Source organism: Metarhizium album, assembly GCF_000804445.1.
Source record: "Metarhizium album ARSEF 1941 chromosome Unknown scaffold_18, whole genome shotgun sequence".
Taxonomy (NCBI): Eukaryota; Fungi; Ascomycota; class Sordariomycetes; order Hypocreales; family Clavicipitaceae; genus Metarhizium; species Metarhizium album.
This window is the reverse complement of record NW_024467592.1, coordinates 34,575-54,820: the sequence shown is the minus strand read 5'-3', so window position 1 is coordinate 54,820 and position 20,246 is coordinate 34,575. Positions and strand designations below refer to the sequence as shown.

The 20,246-nt window shown below is 54.6% G+C and overlaps 7 protein-coding genes across 7 annotated transcripts; 4 read left to right on the top strand and 3 right to left on the bottom strand.

Moving 5' to 3' along the window:
* Positions 1–3,169: 3,169 nt before the first annotated feature.
* Positions 3,170–4,653, top strand: MAM_06073 (PNGase family; the record flags this gene model as incomplete). Its single annotated transcript, XM_040824871.1, has 2 exons — positions 3,170–3,732; positions 3,798–4,653. 2 exons carry the CDS (start codon positions 3,170–3,172, stop codon positions 4,651–4,653), a joined length of 1,419 nt encoding a protein of 472 aa, XP_040677034.1.
* Positions 4,654–6,914: 2,261 nt separating this feature from the next.
* Positions 6,915–7,336, bottom strand: MAM_06072 (uncharacterized protein; the record flags this gene model as incomplete). The annotated part of the gene is made up of 3 exons (XM_040824870.1): positions 6,915–6,953; positions 7,015–7,076; positions 7,141–7,336. The coding sequence occupies 3 exons, from the start codon at positions 7,334–7,336 to the stop codon at positions 6,915–6,917; spliced, it is 297 nt and encodes a 98-aa protein (XP_040677033.1).
* An 878-nt stretch (positions 7,337–8,214) lies between these two features.
* MAM_06071 (uncharacterized protein) lies at positions 8,215–8,903 on the top strand (the record flags this gene model as incomplete). Its single annotated transcript, XM_040824869.1, has 2 exons — positions 8,215–8,422; positions 8,479–8,903. 2 exons carry the CDS (start codon positions 8,215–8,217, stop codon positions 8,901–8,903), a joined length of 633 nt encoding a protein of 210 aa, XP_040677032.1.
* A 417-nt stretch (positions 8,904–9,320) lies between these two features.
* MAM_06070 (polyketide synthase) lies at positions 9,321–10,244 on the bottom strand (the record flags this gene model as incomplete). Its single annotated transcript, XM_040824868.1, has 2 exons — positions 9,321–9,575; positions 9,648–10,244. 2 exons carry the CDS (start codon positions 10,242–10,244, stop codon positions 9,321–9,323), a joined length of 852 nt encoding a protein of 283 aa, XP_040677031.1.
* A 1,693-nt stretch (positions 10,245–11,937) lies between these two features.
* On the top strand, positions 11,938–13,869 carry MAM_06069 (uncharacterized protein; the record flags this gene model as incomplete). Its single annotated transcript, XM_040824867.1, has 3 exons — positions 11,938–12,060; positions 12,158–12,245; positions 12,332–13,869. The coding sequence occupies 3 exons, from the start codon at positions 11,938–11,940 to the stop codon at positions 13,867–13,869; spliced, it is 1,749 nt and encodes a 582-aa protein (XP_040677030.1).
* A 1,084-nt stretch (positions 13,870–14,953) lies between these two features.
* On the bottom strand, positions 14,954–15,542 carry MAM_06068 (uncharacterized protein; the record flags this gene model as incomplete). The annotated part of the gene is made up of 2 exons (XM_040824866.1): positions 14,954–14,968; positions 15,018–15,542. 2 exons carry the CDS (start codon positions 15,540–15,542, stop codon positions 14,954–14,956), a joined length of 540 nt encoding a protein of 179 aa, XP_040677029.1.
* A 3,433-nt stretch (positions 15,543–18,975) lies between these two features.
* On the top strand, positions 18,976–19,938 carry MAM_06067 (uncharacterized protein; the record flags this gene model as incomplete). The annotated part of the gene is made up of 1 exon (XM_040824865.1): positions 18,976–19,938. The coding sequence occupies one exon, from the start codon at positions 18,976–18,978 to the stop codon at positions 19,936–19,938; it is 963 nt and encodes a 320-aa protein (XP_040677028.1).
* Positions 19,939–20,246: the final 308 nt, after the last annotated feature.

Below are 20,246 nucleotides of genomic sequence, written 5' to 3'. Positions count from 1 at the left end.
ACGTCTGAAGTCTGTAGCCTGTACAGCTAGCTACGTTTTGTATCTATTGGGAAGATGTAAAAGATGGTTCCATTAAGGGTAGAATACCATAGTGATTTATCATACAGGACATACAGCATCTGTTTTTTTCCCTTTTGCAATCCGCGGCTGCTCGGTATGGTGTCTGACAGGTGGTGGCCACGCGAGAAATCGTCGTTGCTTGTTTTGGAAACCACCAACTCTGGTGTTCCTTGGGAGCCTCTCACCTGCCAGTGAGGCGGTCTTGGAAGAAAAATGCACTTGGTCATATGCGGTTTCTTTACTAGTAATTCGTGGATATGCTACGCGTGGCCCATACGCTTCGCGCGGCCCATACGCTTAGTGTCTTTGACGCCTGTCACGATCATTTTTCCGAGTCAATTGGGTGCTTGTAGGGATCCCATATAATGCGTGGGACACGTCCTCGGTTTAATAGAGAAAGGGCTGTGGGGACTCGTGGTTGCATGCAAGCTGATGTGGATATTGGTGAGGCAGGTGTATATCAGATGAAAGACGTGTGACGTTTGGGTAGTTTCAATAAACTTATAGAACTGCGAACGGAGACAAGGACGTATCGTGATGGCTCTCCAGACGGGCTCATGCTTTTCTGCGGTTTAGGACGGTAGAGCTGGTATGATAGAACTTGGCGCAGGTAGGCTCAGGCATTACACCGACCCACCGTGCAAGTTCCAACGTTGTTTCTGAGGGATTCACGTAGGCTGTCGATTCCAAGGCTAGCGGACGGCTTGGAGGGCATTGTAAAGAGATCAGCAGGGGAGAATCGGCAGCGTTGTTCTGCGCCGTCCTGCGTCCTGCGTCGTAGATGGTGACGAGTGTTGGGCAAGCCGAAGGGGGATTTGGCACTGACTGGATCGACTGAGCCCTGGATGCGGTTGCATGACCGTCGGTATCAAGAAGAGCCCAAAACAACCTTAAACCCTGGTGATGTCGACGGCCAATATAGGTCTTCGCTACGGTCCGTACTTTGGCACATGTCCATGCTACGGTCCAAGAGACGGCTCCAGGTGAACAGTTTTATTCAACCGAGTCCTGATTTGTGTAGAATTTCAACGTCAGGCGGTGTCCGTGGTCGCGAGATGGAGTGGAGCTCTGGATTTGACGCAGACTACTCCGTACTGGCAAGATGACGCGCGTCCCCGAGCTTCAAGCCAATGCGTGTGCTTTATGCCGCGTAAACCTTATCGGGATGACTGGCTCCAGAGCAGGGTTGGAGAACAAAGACACCAGGTTCAAGAAGACTCGACTTTCGCTCATCATCTGTATTCCGTGTCGGCGTAAGTCATGATGTCCTTGACAGCAAAAAAGAGATCGTGCGGCGGCGAAGAGAGAAGGTTAGAGAGAAAAGGAGAAGCTGGAGCGGCAGTGGGCCGCATTGACTCTCCCCCGGTTGGTATGAGTGAGGCGTCACAGCATTGGTTAATACTATGACAGGTGTTTCTCTGCCACCATGAGGTAGTGATGCAGTGTAAGTAGGAAGGCAAAAACGAGTAAAGACCACGCACACAATTAACTCTACGGAGTTGAGTTCAGCAAGCGCGGAGGTTGAAAGTGTGATGGAGCATGCGCCACAGCTGCATGAGGCTAGTGAGGCGTCAACCAAGATGATGCCCCCTGTTTGTCAGTCGAAAGGCATGCCATGCCGCCTTCGAATTTTTCTTGTCTAGTTCCCATGAGACCGAACATGTACAAAAATAAAAGCGCGTCTCCTTGGAGTCTCCTGTCTCCTTAAGTAACTTATTGTACTTGGCACCATCTTGGCTGTCTTGCTGCATCGTAGGCCTGGCCTGGAGTGTCTCTGGGCCGCTTTCCCCGTGGTGACCTGTCGTGATTGGTCAGTGCTTCCGCACCCAGGATTCCGCGCGGAGGAGAGTCCTTCTGAAAGCCGGGTCGTCAACAGTTCTCGTTGGAGCAAGCACGCGGGTTGCGTGCCTCGTCATCGCCTCTTGGACCCCTGCCAGGCAGGTGGGGAGGTTCAAGCCTCGCCAAGGTACAGGTACCTGCGCCGGATGCTCTACCAAAATGGTAGGAGATAGTGTCGTAATCACTGGTCGCCTTCATTTACGATGGGAATCGTGCACCGTGCAGCGCGCATTTGACGCCGACGAAACGTACAGACGTATACCCTCAAAGTACTCAAGTAGCCAGGAACTTGAACGGTAGCTATGTGCGCACAGTTTTTAATCAAAGGCATCATCACAGCTACTTAAGTACGCGGCTGTGTACCATCCGCTGCTGCAACTGGCAGCTGGACACTCCGTTCTCCGCACTGTACCTAGCAAGATCATGGACAATTCAATTTTTGCGCGCGGGTGATGCTGTGGGCGAGACCGTCTGCGCGGCTCCCACAGGTACCGGTACTTCGATGGTCAATTCTCCTCCTGGGCAGCACCCATCACTCCCGGCTCATCTCCACAACGAGGCATGAGACAGCCTTTCATTGGCCATGACACACAGGCTGACGCGTAAACCGCCTGTGAGGGCCTCGACGAAAAATGAGGGACGACGACGACGACGCAAACCCGCCGCCCGAGACATTGAATCCACGTCGAGCCAAGTGGTCGACTGGCTCTTTTCCTTTTTCGCCCTCCCTGTCTTCGGTCCCTCTGTCCACTTCCGTGGTCTCCCCCATCCAGTCTTCGCCTGGGTTGACTTCCTCAGCGTCGCCACCTAACGGCTGCGTATCGACCGTACACTCACTTCACAAGGACTGCATTGTCTTTGTGGCCGCAGATTCGCATCCTCGGTTTTGTACAGGATTCGATCCATTGTTTTGGCTATCCGGATTGATTGCGTGGACTTTGTCGCCGTCGCGATCATATATCGGCCCTCTCTGGTGCGTCCAGGGTGGTTTCGCTGCTAAGTGGCGACTTGCGAGGTCCACGAATCCATTCAGCTGACGACGACGACGACGACGACCACGACCACGTCTACACTTTGCTTGCCTAGTTGCGACAACACTCTTTACCGACGTCTCATCTCTTCCTCGCACATCTCGTTTTGACCTTGATTTTCCGCTCCCATCTACCCCGGAACGACTTGTCCCTCCGCAACACACAACACAATTGTCCTCAACGACATCCTCATTGACGACTTGGCGGCGGTGATCACGCCGAGCTGCAGCTTTTCCGCCATGGAGGGTAGAGGCAGCCCATTAAGTCCCAACGCTTCGTCGTCCTCGGATGGCCAATATGGAGAGGAATGGGCACGCGATCTCCGCCTCAAGTTTGAGGGCCTTTTGAGGGATAAGCGCATGAATGACTTGCGCTCTTGCACTCGAAGTCATTCACCGCGGCGTCAATCCCCCGGTTTATCAGGGCGTGCCTCTAACGCTAACCTGAATTCCCATGCCTCGCTCGCCGACAATACGCCTGCAACTACTCGCGGCATTGAAACTCCATCAACGCCTCCGGCGTACTCGTGTATCCGCCACCTCCCCAAAATCCCAACAGCACCAGCCGCAGGAGATCGAGACTCGCAAAAGTTCCGAAACCTTATGATCAGCTTATCGCTGACTCCGACAAAGTACGAGAATCCAGGCTTGCTGGATGAGGCTCTGCAAACTATTCCTCTCGATCGAATCTACAGCGAGGCCGAAGAGGAGTGCCAAGTTCTGCAAGCTGAAGCAGAGAGTATGGGTGACGGTCGTCGACCGGAATGGGGATATCAGGATTGTGTAATTCGTGCACTCCTCCGGTATGCCAAGAAGCTCACATCTACCAGTACCCCGACCAGTTGACTAACTTTGTGTGAATTTTTAGATGGTTCAAGCGGTCGTTCTTCACTTGGGTCAACAATCCTCCTTGCCCAGTATGCCTGTCCCCAACTATTGCGCAGGGCATGACAGCCCCCACCCCCGAGGAAAGCGCTTGCGGTGCGCTTCGTGTAGAACTGTACCGATGCTCTGCTCAGAACTGCGGGGCCTACGAGCGATTTCCTCGGTATGGTGACGTGTGGCGACTTCTTCAGACCAGACGAGGGCGCGTTGGTGAATGGGCGAACTGCTTTAGCATGCTTTGCCGCGCCGTAGGTGGCAGAGTTAGGTGGGTATGGAACGCTGAGGACCATGTGTGGACCGAGGTCTACTCAGAACATCAGCGAAGATGGATCCATGTCGATGCGTGTGAGGAGGCTTGGGATAGCCCTCGTCTTTACACGGAAGGATGGGGCAAGAAAATGTCATACTGCATCGCCTTCTCTATCGATGGAGCGACCGACGTGACACGACGATATGTCCGAAACAACGAGTACGCCGCGGAGCGCAACCGTTGCCCCGAGGAGGTTATGCTTTACATCGCACAAGAGATCAAGAACATTCGCCGAGGCAACATGAACAAGGACGAACGCTTTCGTCTCGAAAAGGAAGACCAACGCGAGGACAAGGAACTTCGCGGCTACGTGGTGGCTTCAATTGCACAGGCCGTCACCGATCTTGTTCCTGGCGCCCCGAGCTCATCATCAGCAAGCACCAGCCGCACTGTGCCCAGTCGTCGACAAGACGTCAAGCTCCCAGCCGAGCAACTCGTACAGCAGACCGGCAGCGCTGCTTGGTTAATGGCTCAGCAGCAAGCACGGAATCAACAATTTCAACCCCCTCGTGACCCTCGACAGCAGTAAGACCGAAAGAACGGCGCAACGCTCAGTGTAGCCTGCAGCAACATTTGTTTACAGAAGTCCGTCTATTGGGCTTTCTGCCAGCTCGTATTGCTAAAGTGACCAATTTATTGCTACGCGAGATGGTTGGCCGCCACGACCTGTGACGAATACATCGACGACCTCTTACACGGCTTACGTTAGCCACGTGGTACTGAAGCTATATGATGACCCTGAACCCGTGTGGAAGAGACGCGACGATCTCGCGCCACTAATCTTTCACTATTTCTTTTCCCTCGGGTCTAATTTATTATGTCTTTTCTAACATCTTCTTGAAATCCCGCCGTATTGTCACATACATTTTGCCATACCTTACAGTTTGAGCATTTGACAAGTCACGGCGGCCTGTACCTTAGTTTAACATGTGGACATTTTGTCGCACCATGTCTTTCTTCAAGTTTCTTTCGTCCTTGGATACATATAGGGGTGGTTAATGGACGGCGCATCTCGGACGGGAAAGGACAGTTGTCTCTGTCGTGGATATTTGATTTAAAATTCAGCTATTGCCCCCCCCCCTGGCGGTGTTGAAGTGCGACTTTTATTATTCTCATTTCCTGGAGTCGGACGTGAGGGCAAAAAGATGGAGTGGAGGAGAACCTGAAGCTGATTAGGTTCAACAAGAATGGGATCTGCGATTTACTGCATAGCAATAGATGGCGAATACAAAAAGTGCTCGGTCTAACATTTTCTGCCTTGACGGTTTTGAAAGAACTCGACGCGGAACAGAAGAGTGTCCCGAGGAAACATTCAAGACGACAGGTTCCACTGGCAATATCTATACTGTTTACATTAAGCAGCAGCCAACATGCGACTGCCCCCAATGCTTTGAAGGAGATCCAATGCAAACACGTTACTTATGTATGGCTGAAACACACCAGCATTGTTGGGGGACTGTATCACGGCGGTACTGACTATTTGCCAGATTCTTCCCAGGGTGCTTCAACCTGAGCGGCGAGCTGCGGCCCCATCTTTGCAAATGCGCCGTCGGTCGGCCCTGCAAAGTCCTCTGAGAGCGGCAAGCGCAAGGATGTCGAGGGCGACTGCCCCATTTGCTTCTGCGCATTTGACACCAAAAGCCCCGAGTCCATCGTCTGGTGTAGGGCAGCGTGTGGACAAAATATCCATCAGGTGTGCTTCGAGAGGTGGGCCGGGACCAAGAGGAACAACGATACTTGCCTTGCCCCTTTTGCCGCAGCAGGTGGGAAGGCGGTTCTGAAGCCCGTTTCGAAATTGGTTACGAGTGGAAGCGTGTCGAACGAAGGCTATGTCAACGTTGTTGATCAACTCGGTATCGACCCCAACAGAGGTATGCGACCGTACCTGGTTTGTGTTTCGAATCGCCTTCGCTTTAAGCTTGCCACTAACCGATGCGTCTTATATTTTCCTGGGCCGCAGCTCCTACTCGGGATGGAGTAACTATGGGCACGGCAGGAGGAGAGTCCCTTGGTATGAAAGGATTGACGATTATTCACTTGATCGTTACTATGGCTATGACGACGATGATGTCTGGACAACCCAAGGCAGAGGGAACAATATGTGTGAGTTTGTGCTACAGTGGTGGGCGGATGCGATGTCGGCGACAATCTCTACGAGGGTGCAAGCGGACGCAACCACCCGTAACCCAACAATAGACGTCGACGCGTGCGGCGCCCGTCATTATACGCTTCATCCTGACACTCGCTTCGGCCTTTGATGCCCGGCGACACGAGGGTCTCGGTCTAATTGAAGCGTGTTGCGGAGGAACACGACGTGCGGTGGATGCCCCAGTGTACTTGAAGAACACGGTTTGATGGATGAGCAACCTGGCTTGCCAGTTGTTCCCGTGTCCTGAGGAAGCCAAGGCAGGGCAAAAAGGTCGACAGTCTACGGCAGCCACTTGCCAAAGGCAGGAAGTGCATGGCGACTGGCTCACGAAGCAGAGACACTGCGTTCAACTCGTTTCGGAAACGAGGCAGGGGCGCCGGCCACGTGGCAGGGACCAAGTCTATAACTGCAGCACCTATTAAAAGCTAAAGATAATCTAAAGAGCAGGGAAATCGGCGTGTCCGTGTACTACCGATGATGACGTTTTGCTTTTCGATAACCTGCCGCCAGCAGCAGCCTGTGAGCTGAGTGGTAGCATTCCACTGCCAATGAAGAGACCGAGGGCGAAGATGGCAACACGCCCGTCCTTGTTTATCTGTAGACTTGTAGGGTATGAGGCCTTATTTGACACACCCAGAGATTTACAGTGAGATGAGAGTGCATTGAAGGTTAACAAGGCCCTAGGCGTTATATTAGCAAAGTTAAGAGTGTCCTGGTCTACATATGTAGTCATCATCTTACGGCCTGGTCGCCAGTGCAGCAAGCAACCTGGTTATTGCAAGCCGTGGAAATTGGAAGGAGAGCTGTGTTGGATTGTTACTAAAGTCGTCCATCACAAATGGGAAGAGTTTACTAAATGACGCTTACAAAGCAGCGGGATAGGGCTGCAGTTTCCGCCCACGAGAGCCAGGCCGCCATTACAGCAAGAAATTACCTGGCCGTTGCCGCATTTTGCAGAGGCTGCTTTAACCGTCGGGACTTTGGTGCCGTCACGATTCTGCAAGGGAGGCGCGGCGAACGCCACGGCGACGGTGGCGGCAGAGAGGAAAACGTTGAAGAGCATTGCGAATGGGCAGCAAGTAGGGTCAAATCAGTATCGACCTTGGGTAAATCGATCAGTCTGCAGAGAGATGTGAGTAAAGCAGCCGAGACAGCCTTCCGGTGTGCGAGATTCGAAAACCGATAAAATCCCTGCACACGTCCATGGTGAGAGCGAGGAGCTTTTATATGTTGCGTCGCATGTGGTGTGTCTCTGTCGAGGCCAACGATGTCAATCGCGTTCAATGTCGTCAGTCGTCGGGCCAGCTGGAGAGCTTGTCAATCGGTCCATGAATCACTTGGAATCGTGGCGCGAAATAAACTTCCTCCGCGGGCATTCTGACCGCTCGTATCAGGGAGGTGGTTGAGGCGAAATTGACTCTTGCGCGGCTCCCGTATGGTTTATGATTTACTCTCGACGCCCGGGGTGGAGGTTGCCACCGAAGAATTTCGGTCGCCGGCGTGTCAGGCAACGGGCTCGGGAGGTGTCGATTTGAGTCGAGCAGCAGTGTAGGGCCATGCACAGCCCACCTCATCATTATATCATGGTAAAACTTAGTATCGAGGCCGCCGGGAGGAAGAGATCTGAGGTTGGGCGGTGCCAGCCAAAGGCGGGTTGGAAGAGGCCCTGTGGAGAATGGAGAAGGCGGTCAGCAGAGGCTGACTGACATTCGGAGTACGGGGTAGTGACATGGGTTTCATGGTCCGTCAACCCCAACCCTGAACTGCTCCGTTGCATGTGATTAGCTCGGACTGCCCCACATGTGTCCATTTAACGCGCCAACGCGAACTTGGAACTTGCAGCCTCGACCGCGTCCAAGTTATCACACCTCGTGGACCAGACAACTCTTTCTAACAACCAATTCAGCAATCCGCTGTCCTCTCATCCTACGTCCCGTCACCATGACACTCAAGCGCAAGCGGTCCGACTCCGAACTCTGCTCATCACCCTCCTCATCCTCCTCATCCTCCTCAATCTTCAGCTCGCCACCCAGCAACTCCACACGCGACGTCGACCCCCATCTCTTTCACGACTTGCCAACCGCCCACCTGAACAGCCGGACCTATAAACGATTCAGGGACAACAGGCCGTCGGAGGAAGTCGTCCACCGTACGTAACCGTCCGTTGTCGTAGCACAGTCCAATCCGCTTACCAACGCACCGCAGAGCATACATTGAATTTACTCTACTCCGCCCAGCAGCAACACGCGCCGACTGCCCAAGTAGCCGGCCGTCATCCGTCGCCCCAGACAGGACCTGCACCTCAGGAAAGGAGGCAGCAGTCTCTCCATCGCTTCTGGAGCATCAGTTCCGCGCCCACACCGGTCATTGAATCGACGGTTCAGCAGCCCGCCCTTGCACCGTCGAGCTGCGAGGACTGTGACGCCGGCCTTGGGACCAGCGGCAACAGCCATTACGTGGATGCGGATGATGCCACGGCGCGGAATTCGGCTTGTGGCGCCTGCGGGAGGCACGTCTGCTTCAGCTGCTCCGTGAGCAATCTGGGCGAGGAGAAGCGCTGTCTCCGGTGTGCGGGCCGGAAGGCATTCGACAGCGTTGGCTGGTCCAACATGGAAGTAACGTTGTGCTAAAGATGGTGTTTTAAAAAAGCAAGCGAGTCCAGATTGGGGTGGCGTCAGCATTTGGGAAACGGCCCTCATCTCCTTGATTTATGGGTTAGCTTTGGCGTTTTGGAATGGGAATGGGACAATCAGGGTGTCGAGCAAATGGGTGCAGGTTACATCAATGATGGATGGGCAGGCGTGAAATTTATTTGTGGGTTTATTCGCCGCCGACAGAATTGGGCTTATGCGGTCGTATCCCATTGCGTGCATTGACACGGGAAGAATGGCTCGAAATGGCCAGCCGCTACAATGTACGTAGCAGCAATGCTTCCGCCCAGCAGTGGAATGACCACAGTGAGATTGTACATTATATTATACTGGTGAAATCATTGCACCAGACGTAATTTTAAAAAAATTGACGGTATAAAATAGCAACTAGAGAGGCTAACCACGACGGCGAGTAGTCGGCCCCCTTTTAGGAGTTCCTGTTGAACTAGCCTTTGGCTTGGCCTCAATGGGCGCCGCCTTTCGCTTGCCCTTGGCCTTTGGCGAGGGCGCGTTCCAGTAGTACATCATTTGCAAAGCCAGAACGAGGTTCAGGGCAAAGCCAGAGATGAAGCCATAGAGAATCAGCTTGTCGTCTACCTCCTGGAGGGTAGTGAAGATTCGCGAAAGAGATCCAGCGAGGTAGTTGAAGACCTGAAGCGCATCAGCGGTTGAGCAGACGGACAAGAAAGCATGAGGAGAGCAACGGGGCGGGCAGGTACATACAGCAAAGGCGCTGAGCTGGCCGGTACCGCCCTCGTGCCAAATGGCCAAGATCTGGGGGACCTTGCTTGCAACACCGAGGACACCTGCGCCGGCCTGCAAATAACTGAGGGCCTTCATATCCAGCACATTCTCGGCGAACAAGGCCGCAACACTGCCAGCCAAGGCGGCAACCAAGACGGCGGCCATGCTTGCCCTCCCGCTATAGTTCAGCACCAGGACGGAGATGATGACGTTTTGGCCCAGAATCAGCGCCGTCTCGCCAAAGGTGCTGAAGGGGAAGCCGTTGCGGACATTGTAGGCGAGGGTGATGAGGTACGCGGTCGTCTCAAGGAGGTACGACAGGAAGGAAACGCCCTCTGCGGACTTGGAGCTGACGAGCTTGAGGATCTGGGGCACCTTGACGATGGAGGAGGCGGCGATGATGCCGATGCCAAGGCCCTTGGACACGGCGAGCTTGAGACACTCTGTGTTTTCGAGGTCGACGTCGAGGAGAAGGGCTTTATAGCACTGGTCGCCGATGATGGAGACGCCGAGGTCGCGGATGGGAGGGGGGAGGTTGTGAGTGATGGGTTGTATAGCCGTTCGGAGTAGGTCCATGGTGGTGGTTTGACTGCCGAGATTGGCGATGCCGACGTGGACGGGGGACCGCGATTTGCGGGCAAAGGGGAGAGAAAGGAAAGCAGAGAGATGTCGGGAGTGCTGCGTGAGATTTTTGCCGTTAGCTCGTGGGTGAATAGAGGTGAAGCGACATTTAGGATGCGGCTATAATTACCAGGACGCTGGATGACGGATGCCGAAGACTGAAGAAGCCGTGACCAACGGCGAATGCAGCTGTGTGCGGCTGTGGATCAGAGAAGCTTGCAGCCGATGACGGGAGCCGGAGCTTCACATGGTGTCCGACGCACGTTCCGGGCGGTTGCCTACCCTAGACATGTTTCCGCGAGGATCCGTTTGGTGCCGTTTGTTTGTGCTTGCAGTGACCTTGCGCATCTCCTGACATAGCATTCTGCCCTATTCAATAAAGGCTTGACCAAGTAGGGAGCAGGCACCCGTGCGCGATCTGTGAGGCGTGCTGTCCGGAAACAAGAGGCAGGCCGCAGTCGGGCATGGAAATGCTCGTTGGTGAGATGCGGATCCTCAGCGACAGCTGTTTCCCAGTATGTAACTGTGGAATCCGGCACAATGACTGACATGTTTCTACATCCAAGTAACCATCCAGAAGTATTGCACGCGGTGGTTGGCCTAAAAGACCGAGGCGGCCACGCCACTGAAGTTATCCATGGGCGACTGGCTGCGGTATGGTCTGGTCAACTGATTGGTCTTGACCGCTCGGCGCTGATTTGTACGGAGTATCGTGGCGATGGTGGTCTTTTCCCGTGCCGCTAGGCCAATTCGGTGCATTACCGATTCACCGTCGACCGACACGGGACCGACACGGGACATGGATGACGCAGATGATGGCGCTTGTCAGCCCACCAGCGCATGAGGCACCTGGAAGGGCACCTAACCCTGGGCCATGAGAGCACCAAGGAGACGACGGAAGCGACGATGCAGACAGAGGGGACAGATAGATGACATGGGCGCCCTCAGATGCTTCGATGTGTTGTATCGGGTCTGGTGTTTTCGCTGCCTGCTTACTGCCTGCTCACCGCCCGCCGCCCGCCGCCCACCGCCCACTCTCGGCTGCTTGTCATTGCGGCATTATGGACGACATCTGGAGCCATTCATCACTCGTCAATCTCTCATCCCAGATCATCATGGCCCCGTCAGGCCACATTGGGCATCAGCGTTGCGGAGAAGCCTAGTTGACATTCCGCATCGAATCGAATCCCTATGCCCTCTGCGCACACGGCACGCTTTCAGCCAGTCTTGTGTCCTTGACTGACGGTGTGACTTTTGCATGCTGTTAGGCTGCGTCTAAGCAAGCGACCAAGACCGGTCAAAATCTCCAATCACATCATACATCAGTACAACATCAGACCAGACCAGAGCGGACACCACTTGGCCAGACGATTGCGCCCGCCGCCGCCGCATCACGACGACGTTCAGCCGTCCAGACCATTCTTGACCCTATCCTATCAGTCCTTTGTCTGCGGCAGCCTTTGTGCATCGTCATCTGGCCTGCCACCGCCTCTCTCGTCGCTCTGTTCCGAATGTACTGTCCCGCTCCCACGACCAGTCCATCATTTCCAGCCTTCACCAGCTGCATATCTTCCGTTGCCCCCACGAATCCTCTACCCTCGTCTCGATAAAACAGTTACGTTGCATGTGAGCGGCGCGCCGGCTTGCCATGACGTCGCCTTCCTCTGATGCGTCGCCCGACTCGGCGGTTCAGTATGCTTACATGTTTGAGAAGAATAAGGGCCCTACAAAGCAACTCGATGCCCTGTTGAGGGCTATTGCCCGTCACGTCGTAAGGCACCATGCAACGCTGCTTTTGCTCCCAACAAGTCTGCCGTCGAGCTGGATTTGACGTCACAAGACCTGCAAGCTGACACAGGCTGTTGTAGATGCTGGAGATTGGCGAGAAAACGGACAACCATCTCACACCAAGTAAGCTGGCTGCCTTTTACAAGGCTGTTGGCGGCGACTATGATGGTGCGTTGCCTTCAGCGGCAGGCCAGAAACACCTTGCCTGCTCGCCCGAGAAATTGGTCCATGCTAACCTTCTTCGCCACGTCAAGCTCTCTTCGTGGACACACCTCACTCAACTATCTCCTACCTGTGGCAGATTACTGGCTGCCAGCACAGCCTCCAACCTACGGGGAATGACTTCGATCCCCCATCAATACCAGCCCTTACCTACCGCGGGTTTTCCAGATGGGAGTCGTTGGAAATTTTGCTTGGACCTGAGGAGCATGTTCCGTTTCTACAATTCGCCGTCAAGAGGTGGAACCTGAAACACCCCGAAACCGGTGCAGATTTTCCCGTCGATTTACCTTGGACTTGCTTCCCCGAGAGAGCTGACCAAGACATCGATCGATGGCACAAAAGTTGCGCAGACAAGTTGTGGATGGCAGCCTCTAACGATGATGGGGCGACGCCGAAGCCATCGCCTGCAAACGAGCAGCCTCCCCCTCCAAAGTTCACTTACGCCCACTTCCAGGAGCCCTTCTCGTCCACCTCTTCACCGCGATCGAGGCCAAGTGATGGAGATTATTATGGGCGGCCCATGTCGTATTCTCACGTACCACGCCGATACGCCACTCAACGCGAGCCAGAACGGTCTCCAGACAGGCCACGTCGCGGTGACACGCCGCCGGATGATAGAGAAAGGAGAAGGAGGAGCTTTTCCGACTATGGCTCTGGCCAACCTGACACAGAACCCCCGTTGACAAGGGGGTATTCGCCGACATATTTTGATGCCAACATGAAAAAATCAGGTGCCGGCAGGAGGCATAGCCACCCAAGACACGAGATGGCTGATCCATCAGACGACGAGCCGGTTGGGGATCCTCGAGAGAAGCGACGTCGTCACCCAAGTCCCCCACCCCCTCCGTCGGTCCGCAGATTTGTACGTGCGGGCGCTTCTTCACAGTCGCAGGGATCCGCCAATGGGTCCAGCAACCTCCGCCCGCTCCGGCCGGACGGTCGACCAGACGAAGCAAAGAGACGCACCGGACCAAGCCCATTGGGCTCCCTTCGCGATAGGTTCACGGAGACGGTCAGCAGTATTCTCCCCAACGGCCTCACCTCCGACCGTCCGCGGTCCGGCTCGAGACAAAATTCCGGGACGGAATCTATTCGAATGAGGAGGAGTCGGGAGCAGGTTCACTCTTCACGCTTGAGTCGAAGCTATTCCGACATGGACACAGATGAGTCTGAAGACAATGCGGTGATAGAAAGCGATGGTCGGAGGAGGCGAAGACCGCGCGAGGAGCGCGAGAGAGAAAGAGAACGAGACCGGGAGCGACATCAAAGGGGCCGGCTCCGTCACCACGACCGCGACTGGGAAGAAGACAGGGACGTAGATTTGAGGAGAGACAAGGTCTACTTGCGACGACCGGAGACACAGCGAAGGACAAGCAGCCATGCCGACATTGATAGAAAGCGAGACCCACCAGAATGGGACCCTCGCGATAGGGACCGAGATAGAGACAGGGATCGCCTGAGAGACGAGAGAAGGAAGTGGGAGAGACGGATCTCTCCAGAAGAGGATTTCACGGGCCCCGCGGCGGCAATGGCGGCCAGGCGTACGCATCCTGAACCCGCGTATAGCTGAATGAATGTCGGGTGAAAAGGTCGGGATGCTGCCCACTACGCCGTGCCAAGAACACGACACTGGAACCGTGAGGTGATGGATGAAGATTATTTTTTTTACGCTGCCGCAACGGATCACGTCCACAGGATGTGCGGAACGCACTCATGATGTTCACGACACCTCATGCCACGTTTATGAAATCGATGGGTGTATAGCACGGCATGGCCCAGCATGAGCTAGCCAACTCTCGTAGCACAATAGACCCATCAGCTCCCAAGTATCTAGTCTCAATAACGTGATATCAAGCAAGACGGCGCCAGTGGCATCTCCATACGATGGAGATGCGTACGCGTGGAGATATTTACACGAGTTGAGCTGTTGCTTTGCAGAAAAACATGAATGCTCTTATCATCTGCACGGCTGAATACGTGGGCTCATAGCTGCACGGCAGGGACTCTAGGGCGGCATGAGAGAAGGGCCAAACCAGGACTGACTGGTCGGCGCTGGGATGAAGGCTGCGGCCGCGATGGGCGGTTGGAGAATTCGATGGCGGTGGTTGAAGAGCGTCGGGCAAGTCGGGCGTGTGTAAGCAAGCGGATGAGGTATACTCCGTAGTCCGTACATGAAAACACTGTGTACCATCCCACCAGGGTAGGTAGTGTGGATGTGGACCTACGAATTGCTTCATTAGGAACACTCTTGTCGACTGCAGAGTACGCCAAGGGGGAGGGAGACAGACGACAGCCTACACTCGACTGGCGACTTGACAGGACACGTGCAGGTTCAGCACGCCCAAAACACAAAGGGACACGAGGAAAGGAAGCCAAGGCACATCAAGGGCGACATATCAAGGCAAGAGTCGGCTCGTCAAACTGCACGCGACGGTGCGAAGAACGGCCATTCTGCCCTTTTTTCGTTGACAAACTCGTCTGGTAGCGACAGTAGATGCGTGCAGCGGTGTGAGGATCAAAAGTACAGGACAAGCATCGACATTACATGGCCCTCAGAGCGGATGCCCAGTTCCCGTCCATCCAGGTGCGAATGAGACCGTGACAAGATTCGGAGTCTCGCGCCCTCTGCATTCCTCCCAGGCTAATGAACAAGACTAGGTAAACTGGCACTGTGAAACTAGTTAGCCACTGCGCTTCCACGAGGACGAGGACACATACGTCGAAATTGGACTCGGCGAATTTCTGGCTATAATTTTTGCGAATGTTGTCGCAGGCTGTTTGGGTGAAGCCTTGACTGTTTGGGAGTTGGTCCGAGGGCGGAACCGCTTGAGCGGATTCGGCATCTAGGATGCTGCCGGGACGATTGCGTGAAGGGGCCGGCTGAGCAAATTCAGGATCCAGGACGCCGCCGGGGCGCTTGCGTGAAGGAGCCGGCTGGACGCCGCCAGGGCTCTGGTCCGAAGGAACCGGCTGGGCAAAGTCAGCGTCCAGGACGTTGCCGGAGCTCTCATCCGCAGGAGCCGGTTGAGCAAAGTCAGGATCCAGGATGCCGTTGAGGCTCTGGCCCGAAGGAGCCGGCTGGGCAAAGTCAGCGTCCAGGACGTTGCTTTCAACATCGCCAGAAGGCAGGAAGCCAGGATTTGCTTCAGCCAGATCGCCAAAGTCCTGTGGATCACGGACGGCCAGCGGCTGAGCCGCAGCCAGTCCAACAAGCAAAGCGGCAAAGGCAACGGGGAGATTCATTGTTGGGGGCTGATGCTTGGTTCTGGCCTAGCAAAGACTCGATAGACAGAGAAGTTGGTGAGTAGAATTGTCGACGGTACAATGTCGACGATACCAAATACCCGCGATTACAACTCCATATATACTTGACACAGCTGCCAGCGAGCCTGGGAATCTTCTTCCATCATGGCGATGACGTAGATTGCGAGTTGCTCGGTCAGGACGGTCTCCGAGTCCAGTGGTTCTATTCGACTCGATGGAGCCACGAGCATTATCCTGCGACAAGGACGCCAGATAATCATGCGTACTGTGAGACTCGAATCATTGCGAGAGTGCAAACGGCCCGACCATTGCTCATCGAAGTGACCAGACGGTCCGGTTAATCACGGCTGCCTGTTGCGTCATCCAGTCGAGCCCGCGAGTCAGCCAACGTGTCGCCGAGTCTCGACGGGTACGCACGCCGTACTCTCAAGAGGTTGTCCTCACCAGGGGCACGACTCGGACAATTGCCGCTAATCACGGCAGAAAACTCTCCGAGATGCGAGGCAAGTCGAAGCACGCAAACACCCTGGACCCGTCGATGCAGGGCGGTGCCAAGTCCAGGAAACAGATCGCCGCCGCACGCACTGTTGAGACTTGAAACTTGGCGATATTTTGGTCAAACCGGGGCCACTCGTCGCGGGTTGACGTCACAACAACGAGCTGATTGACTCGTTGGGTACGGCGTGGAACACCACGGTTGACTTGACTGATTCGCAGAAGCTAGCCCACTGGCCAAATCGTACTTGCTATGAGGCAATAGAGGCGTGGTCGACTTCCCCAACAGCCTCTTGCTCGTGAGAGTTTTCAGAGAAATGAAGAGGTCCGCGACGTCGGTGATCTGGTCACGTCGAATCGACTCTACACGCTTATCCAATCCTGATGATCTAAATGACGACGGCATCACATAGGCCTTCCCGCACATCGCACATCGCCTTCTCCGCACAAACAGCTTGTTCCCTGAAGATTGTACTATGAAGCCCTGTGTTCTAGGTGCGTACTGACATGAAAAGACATCACCTGCTCCTGCGCGTTGCGGCCATGTCCTGGCCCACTCCGAACATTTATTTCTTCTGCCAACGTTTGTAGGCACTATCAGTGTTTATCGTCGACCCTCAGCGCCATGCATTGATACTCCCCCCTACGTCGTTTGGTCCGGCGACAGGGCGGTCATAACTAGAACCAGCAAACTGATCCTGCAAGGTCTGGCAGAGGCCAGGACCCTCAACGTAGGAATCTCGAGGTGCTTGTGCCGTGAACTCGGGGTCGAAGTTGGTAGTGTCGAGGGCATTGGCCGACCATGTCAGCCAGCCTGTTCAGTCACGCAGCATCTCAAGCGTCCACCGATCCACAGGTCTGTTATGGCCACGGCCGAGTAAAGTTCCGGTGCGAGATATCTAGGTGCGCCGCAGAATGTATCAGTACGATCTTCGTCTCTCATCTCGAGCTTACAGACTAAAGTCGCAAAGTGCAAAATGGCCTTGGTAGTCAAGGAGGATGTTCTCTGGCTTTAGATCTTGACAGATTCCATTCAAGCCATGAAGACGCTCTAGCGTGTAGACAAGCTCGGCTGTATAGAAACGGGCGCAACTTGTATCAAATTTCTATTCATTGTAAGGTGATGGACTAATTCCCTGCTGTTTGTAAAAGCTGAAATAAAGTAAAGCTTCTCTGGGGACCGGAAAGTAAACTTGAGAGGGACAATAAAACAGATCGTTCAGCAAGGGTATGGGTCACCTCGGAGCGGGAAATGGTTTTGGCTTTCCGTGTCGTTTGTAGGGCGTAGATGCGATTTGTATCCATTTTCCTTACTGGTGTAACTTTTCCGAAACTTCTTTTCCAACGACGTTAAATAACTCAAAGTCGTCGATGCTGAGCTTACTGGCTTAGTTCTCCACAAACTCGACGCCAATCTGAAGCGTTCCGGTTCCACGCCGTAGACTGAACCACCCAACGCCATCGAGTCCTTGAGTCCTTTTGTCATTTTTGCCAGAGTTGGCGTTTTTGAAGATTGACCAGCGTGAAATCGCGGAGCAAGGCGAACGACACCCAGGAAAAATGGCCTGCGACCGACCTGAACCAGGCGCAGCATTGCGGCTGCGGATGAAGAGACGGGCTGTCGGCTCTGAGATTCTGGAAACGTCAAACTTGTACTGGGTGTTGGAGCCGGCCGTGGATAGTCCAAGTGGCAGTTGCCCAAGGTCAGCCGACTGAAGGAGAGATTTTGCTCGGGCCAGTTTGTAGTCAGGTTGTCAACACTCCAACCATGACCCTGTATGAAGCTAGCATCTTGCCGCTCGTGAAGGAATTTTGCCGCGTCTAATTGGTGCTCTCAACTTGCGGAGACGCAGCTGCCCGCTAAGCTGCATTGCAGGTTACCCGGCCAGGGACATGAAATCCCCTTTTCGGGAATAATAGTTAGGTTGAATGCTAAACGCTTACCTATTTACGCCACCGCGAACTCAGGTCTGGACGACAGACATTGTGGGAGAACGAGGCGTTGCAAATCCGCAGCTCCACCGGACGTTTTCAGACATGCAAGGGTGGCCCCACTGGAAGCACCGACCAGAGTTGGGGTTGTAGTGTAAATGTCGATATCACGACAACAAGTGTTGCGAAAGTATTTCAAATAAAAATAAGCATAATCAGTTTGCTCTCCAGCACATTGAATGGTCATCCAACTGTCATCATGGCCTCTTTTTAAAGCTGTGGCGATCTTGGGGGGGCTGGCGAAGCTGTGGGGCGGCACGTTACGTTTACCCAAGTGCCTTATCTGCTCAAGTGGACAGCATCTGGCAACATCCGGCAACGTCTGGGCAACATCTAGACATGGTCGTCTTCGCTCCCGGCCTTTTGTGCGGTACCACAAGCAACTCGTCGACAGCAGCCCGGCCCGTTGACTGGCGCCGACTCTGTGACAAGGCACCGACCGAACCCAACGTCTCTCCTTGACCGAGGCGAACCACTCACTCTCCTTCCCCTTCCCCTGACCCTGACCCACGACCGCCGTCTTGCTCGTCTTCCTCCGCTGCTGTATCAAAGGCTTCAGTCTTCCAACTCGAGCAGCGTGCGGATGCGCCTTTCGCTTTGCTTGTGCCCGCAGCCACCGGTGGTACACAGAGGCGCACCAGTTTTGGTTTTTGTCGAGGCAACGGCGCTGGCTTTGTCGGTCTCATCCTGCCATCTTAGCCTCTCCCGCCTTCTTCGCCTCGAAAACCTTGCTTGTCAAAGCCAGGTGAGCGAGCCCCGGCCTCGTCGTCATTTCTCTTTCGCTGACAGCATATTCCTTGCGCCACCATCATTAGGAAAGCCAACCGCCGCCCCTTCTTCGACGTCGTCGCTGGAAACCACACACACCGCATAAAACATACCAGGAATTTACCCTCAGCAATCAATCCAGTCGCAAACAGACACCATGAAGGGCCGCCCAGTCGAAGACTTGGTGCACGAACAGCTCTTCCCCAGGCCCAAAGCCAGCGATCCGCAGAATTTCCAGGCGTTTCTGCAGCGCAGTCTCATCCCCGAAGTCCGCCAGGAGACGCATGCCTTTTACGGACACCTCGAAACCCAGGAGGCCAAATATCCCGGCCTCGACTACACTCACCCAACCCATAAAATTCGCCTCTGCCGATGGCCGTGCCACAGACGCCTCTTCCGAGCCTTTGACGTCCTGCGCCTTACCAAAGGTGAAATCTGCCGCCTTACCAAATGGGAGGGCACGAAGTGGGCAAAGGAAAAATTCGAGACGGAACAGGGAGTCGCCATTAGAGACACAACCGCGGACGAGGTATCCGACTGGGCACCGCCGCCAGAGGTCGAGCTGCCCGAGACCTCGCGCACCACACTGGCCGGATCCTCGCAGGAGCAAATCGCCGCGTCGACCCGCAACCTCGGCGTGCTGGACCATGAAGACGACGCCAATCGGGAAGATGAAAGTAATGGCGAGTTTGAGAGCGTCGGCGTGCACCTGAACGAGCGGCTTCGTGACCGCGCAACCCGCCGCGAGGCCGGAGACACATCCGTCGTCCTCGACGAAGAGTGGGAGCAGTGGTTCAAGAACGCCATTGACTCGGGAGAGCTGGCCCTTCTCACCGAGCAAATGACGGAGCACATGATGCGCAGAGCACCCACCACGTCCGCCATTCCCGCCGCCCTCATCCCGACACGCATGCTCGCCGCTGCCCGACTCGGCCAATGGTCTGAGATCCCCGAAGTCCTGCACCCCATTGTCCTCCGAACTATTGAAGCCGAACTCTCTAGCCTCCGCGCGGAATCTCGAAGATCCCGCGCTAGTGCTGCAGAAACGGCACCTCGCTCCTCTCTCCCCCGAGCAAGTCGCGCGACAATTCGTCTTCCGAATACACAGAATGCATTCTAGATATAAGTTGAAGAATACAAGACAATACGAAGCTCAGTCAAAAGGGAAGTTCAAAAAAAAAAGGGCCTACGTTTGATAAAATGGGTAGAAAACGGACATGCTACATTTATGAATTTGACGATGTGCCCTTCTCGTTTCTTTATTTTGCCTTTCGACTTGTCGAGATACCAGTCAACCATTCAGAGATGAAGCATGTCTGTTTAGATGGTCACAGTGTCTTTTGCGAAGCTTTCCGCATCACGCCGTTGTATCTTGATGACAACGCATCTAATAGAGGAGACTCGACGTTGGTTTGCTTGAGTGGTTCT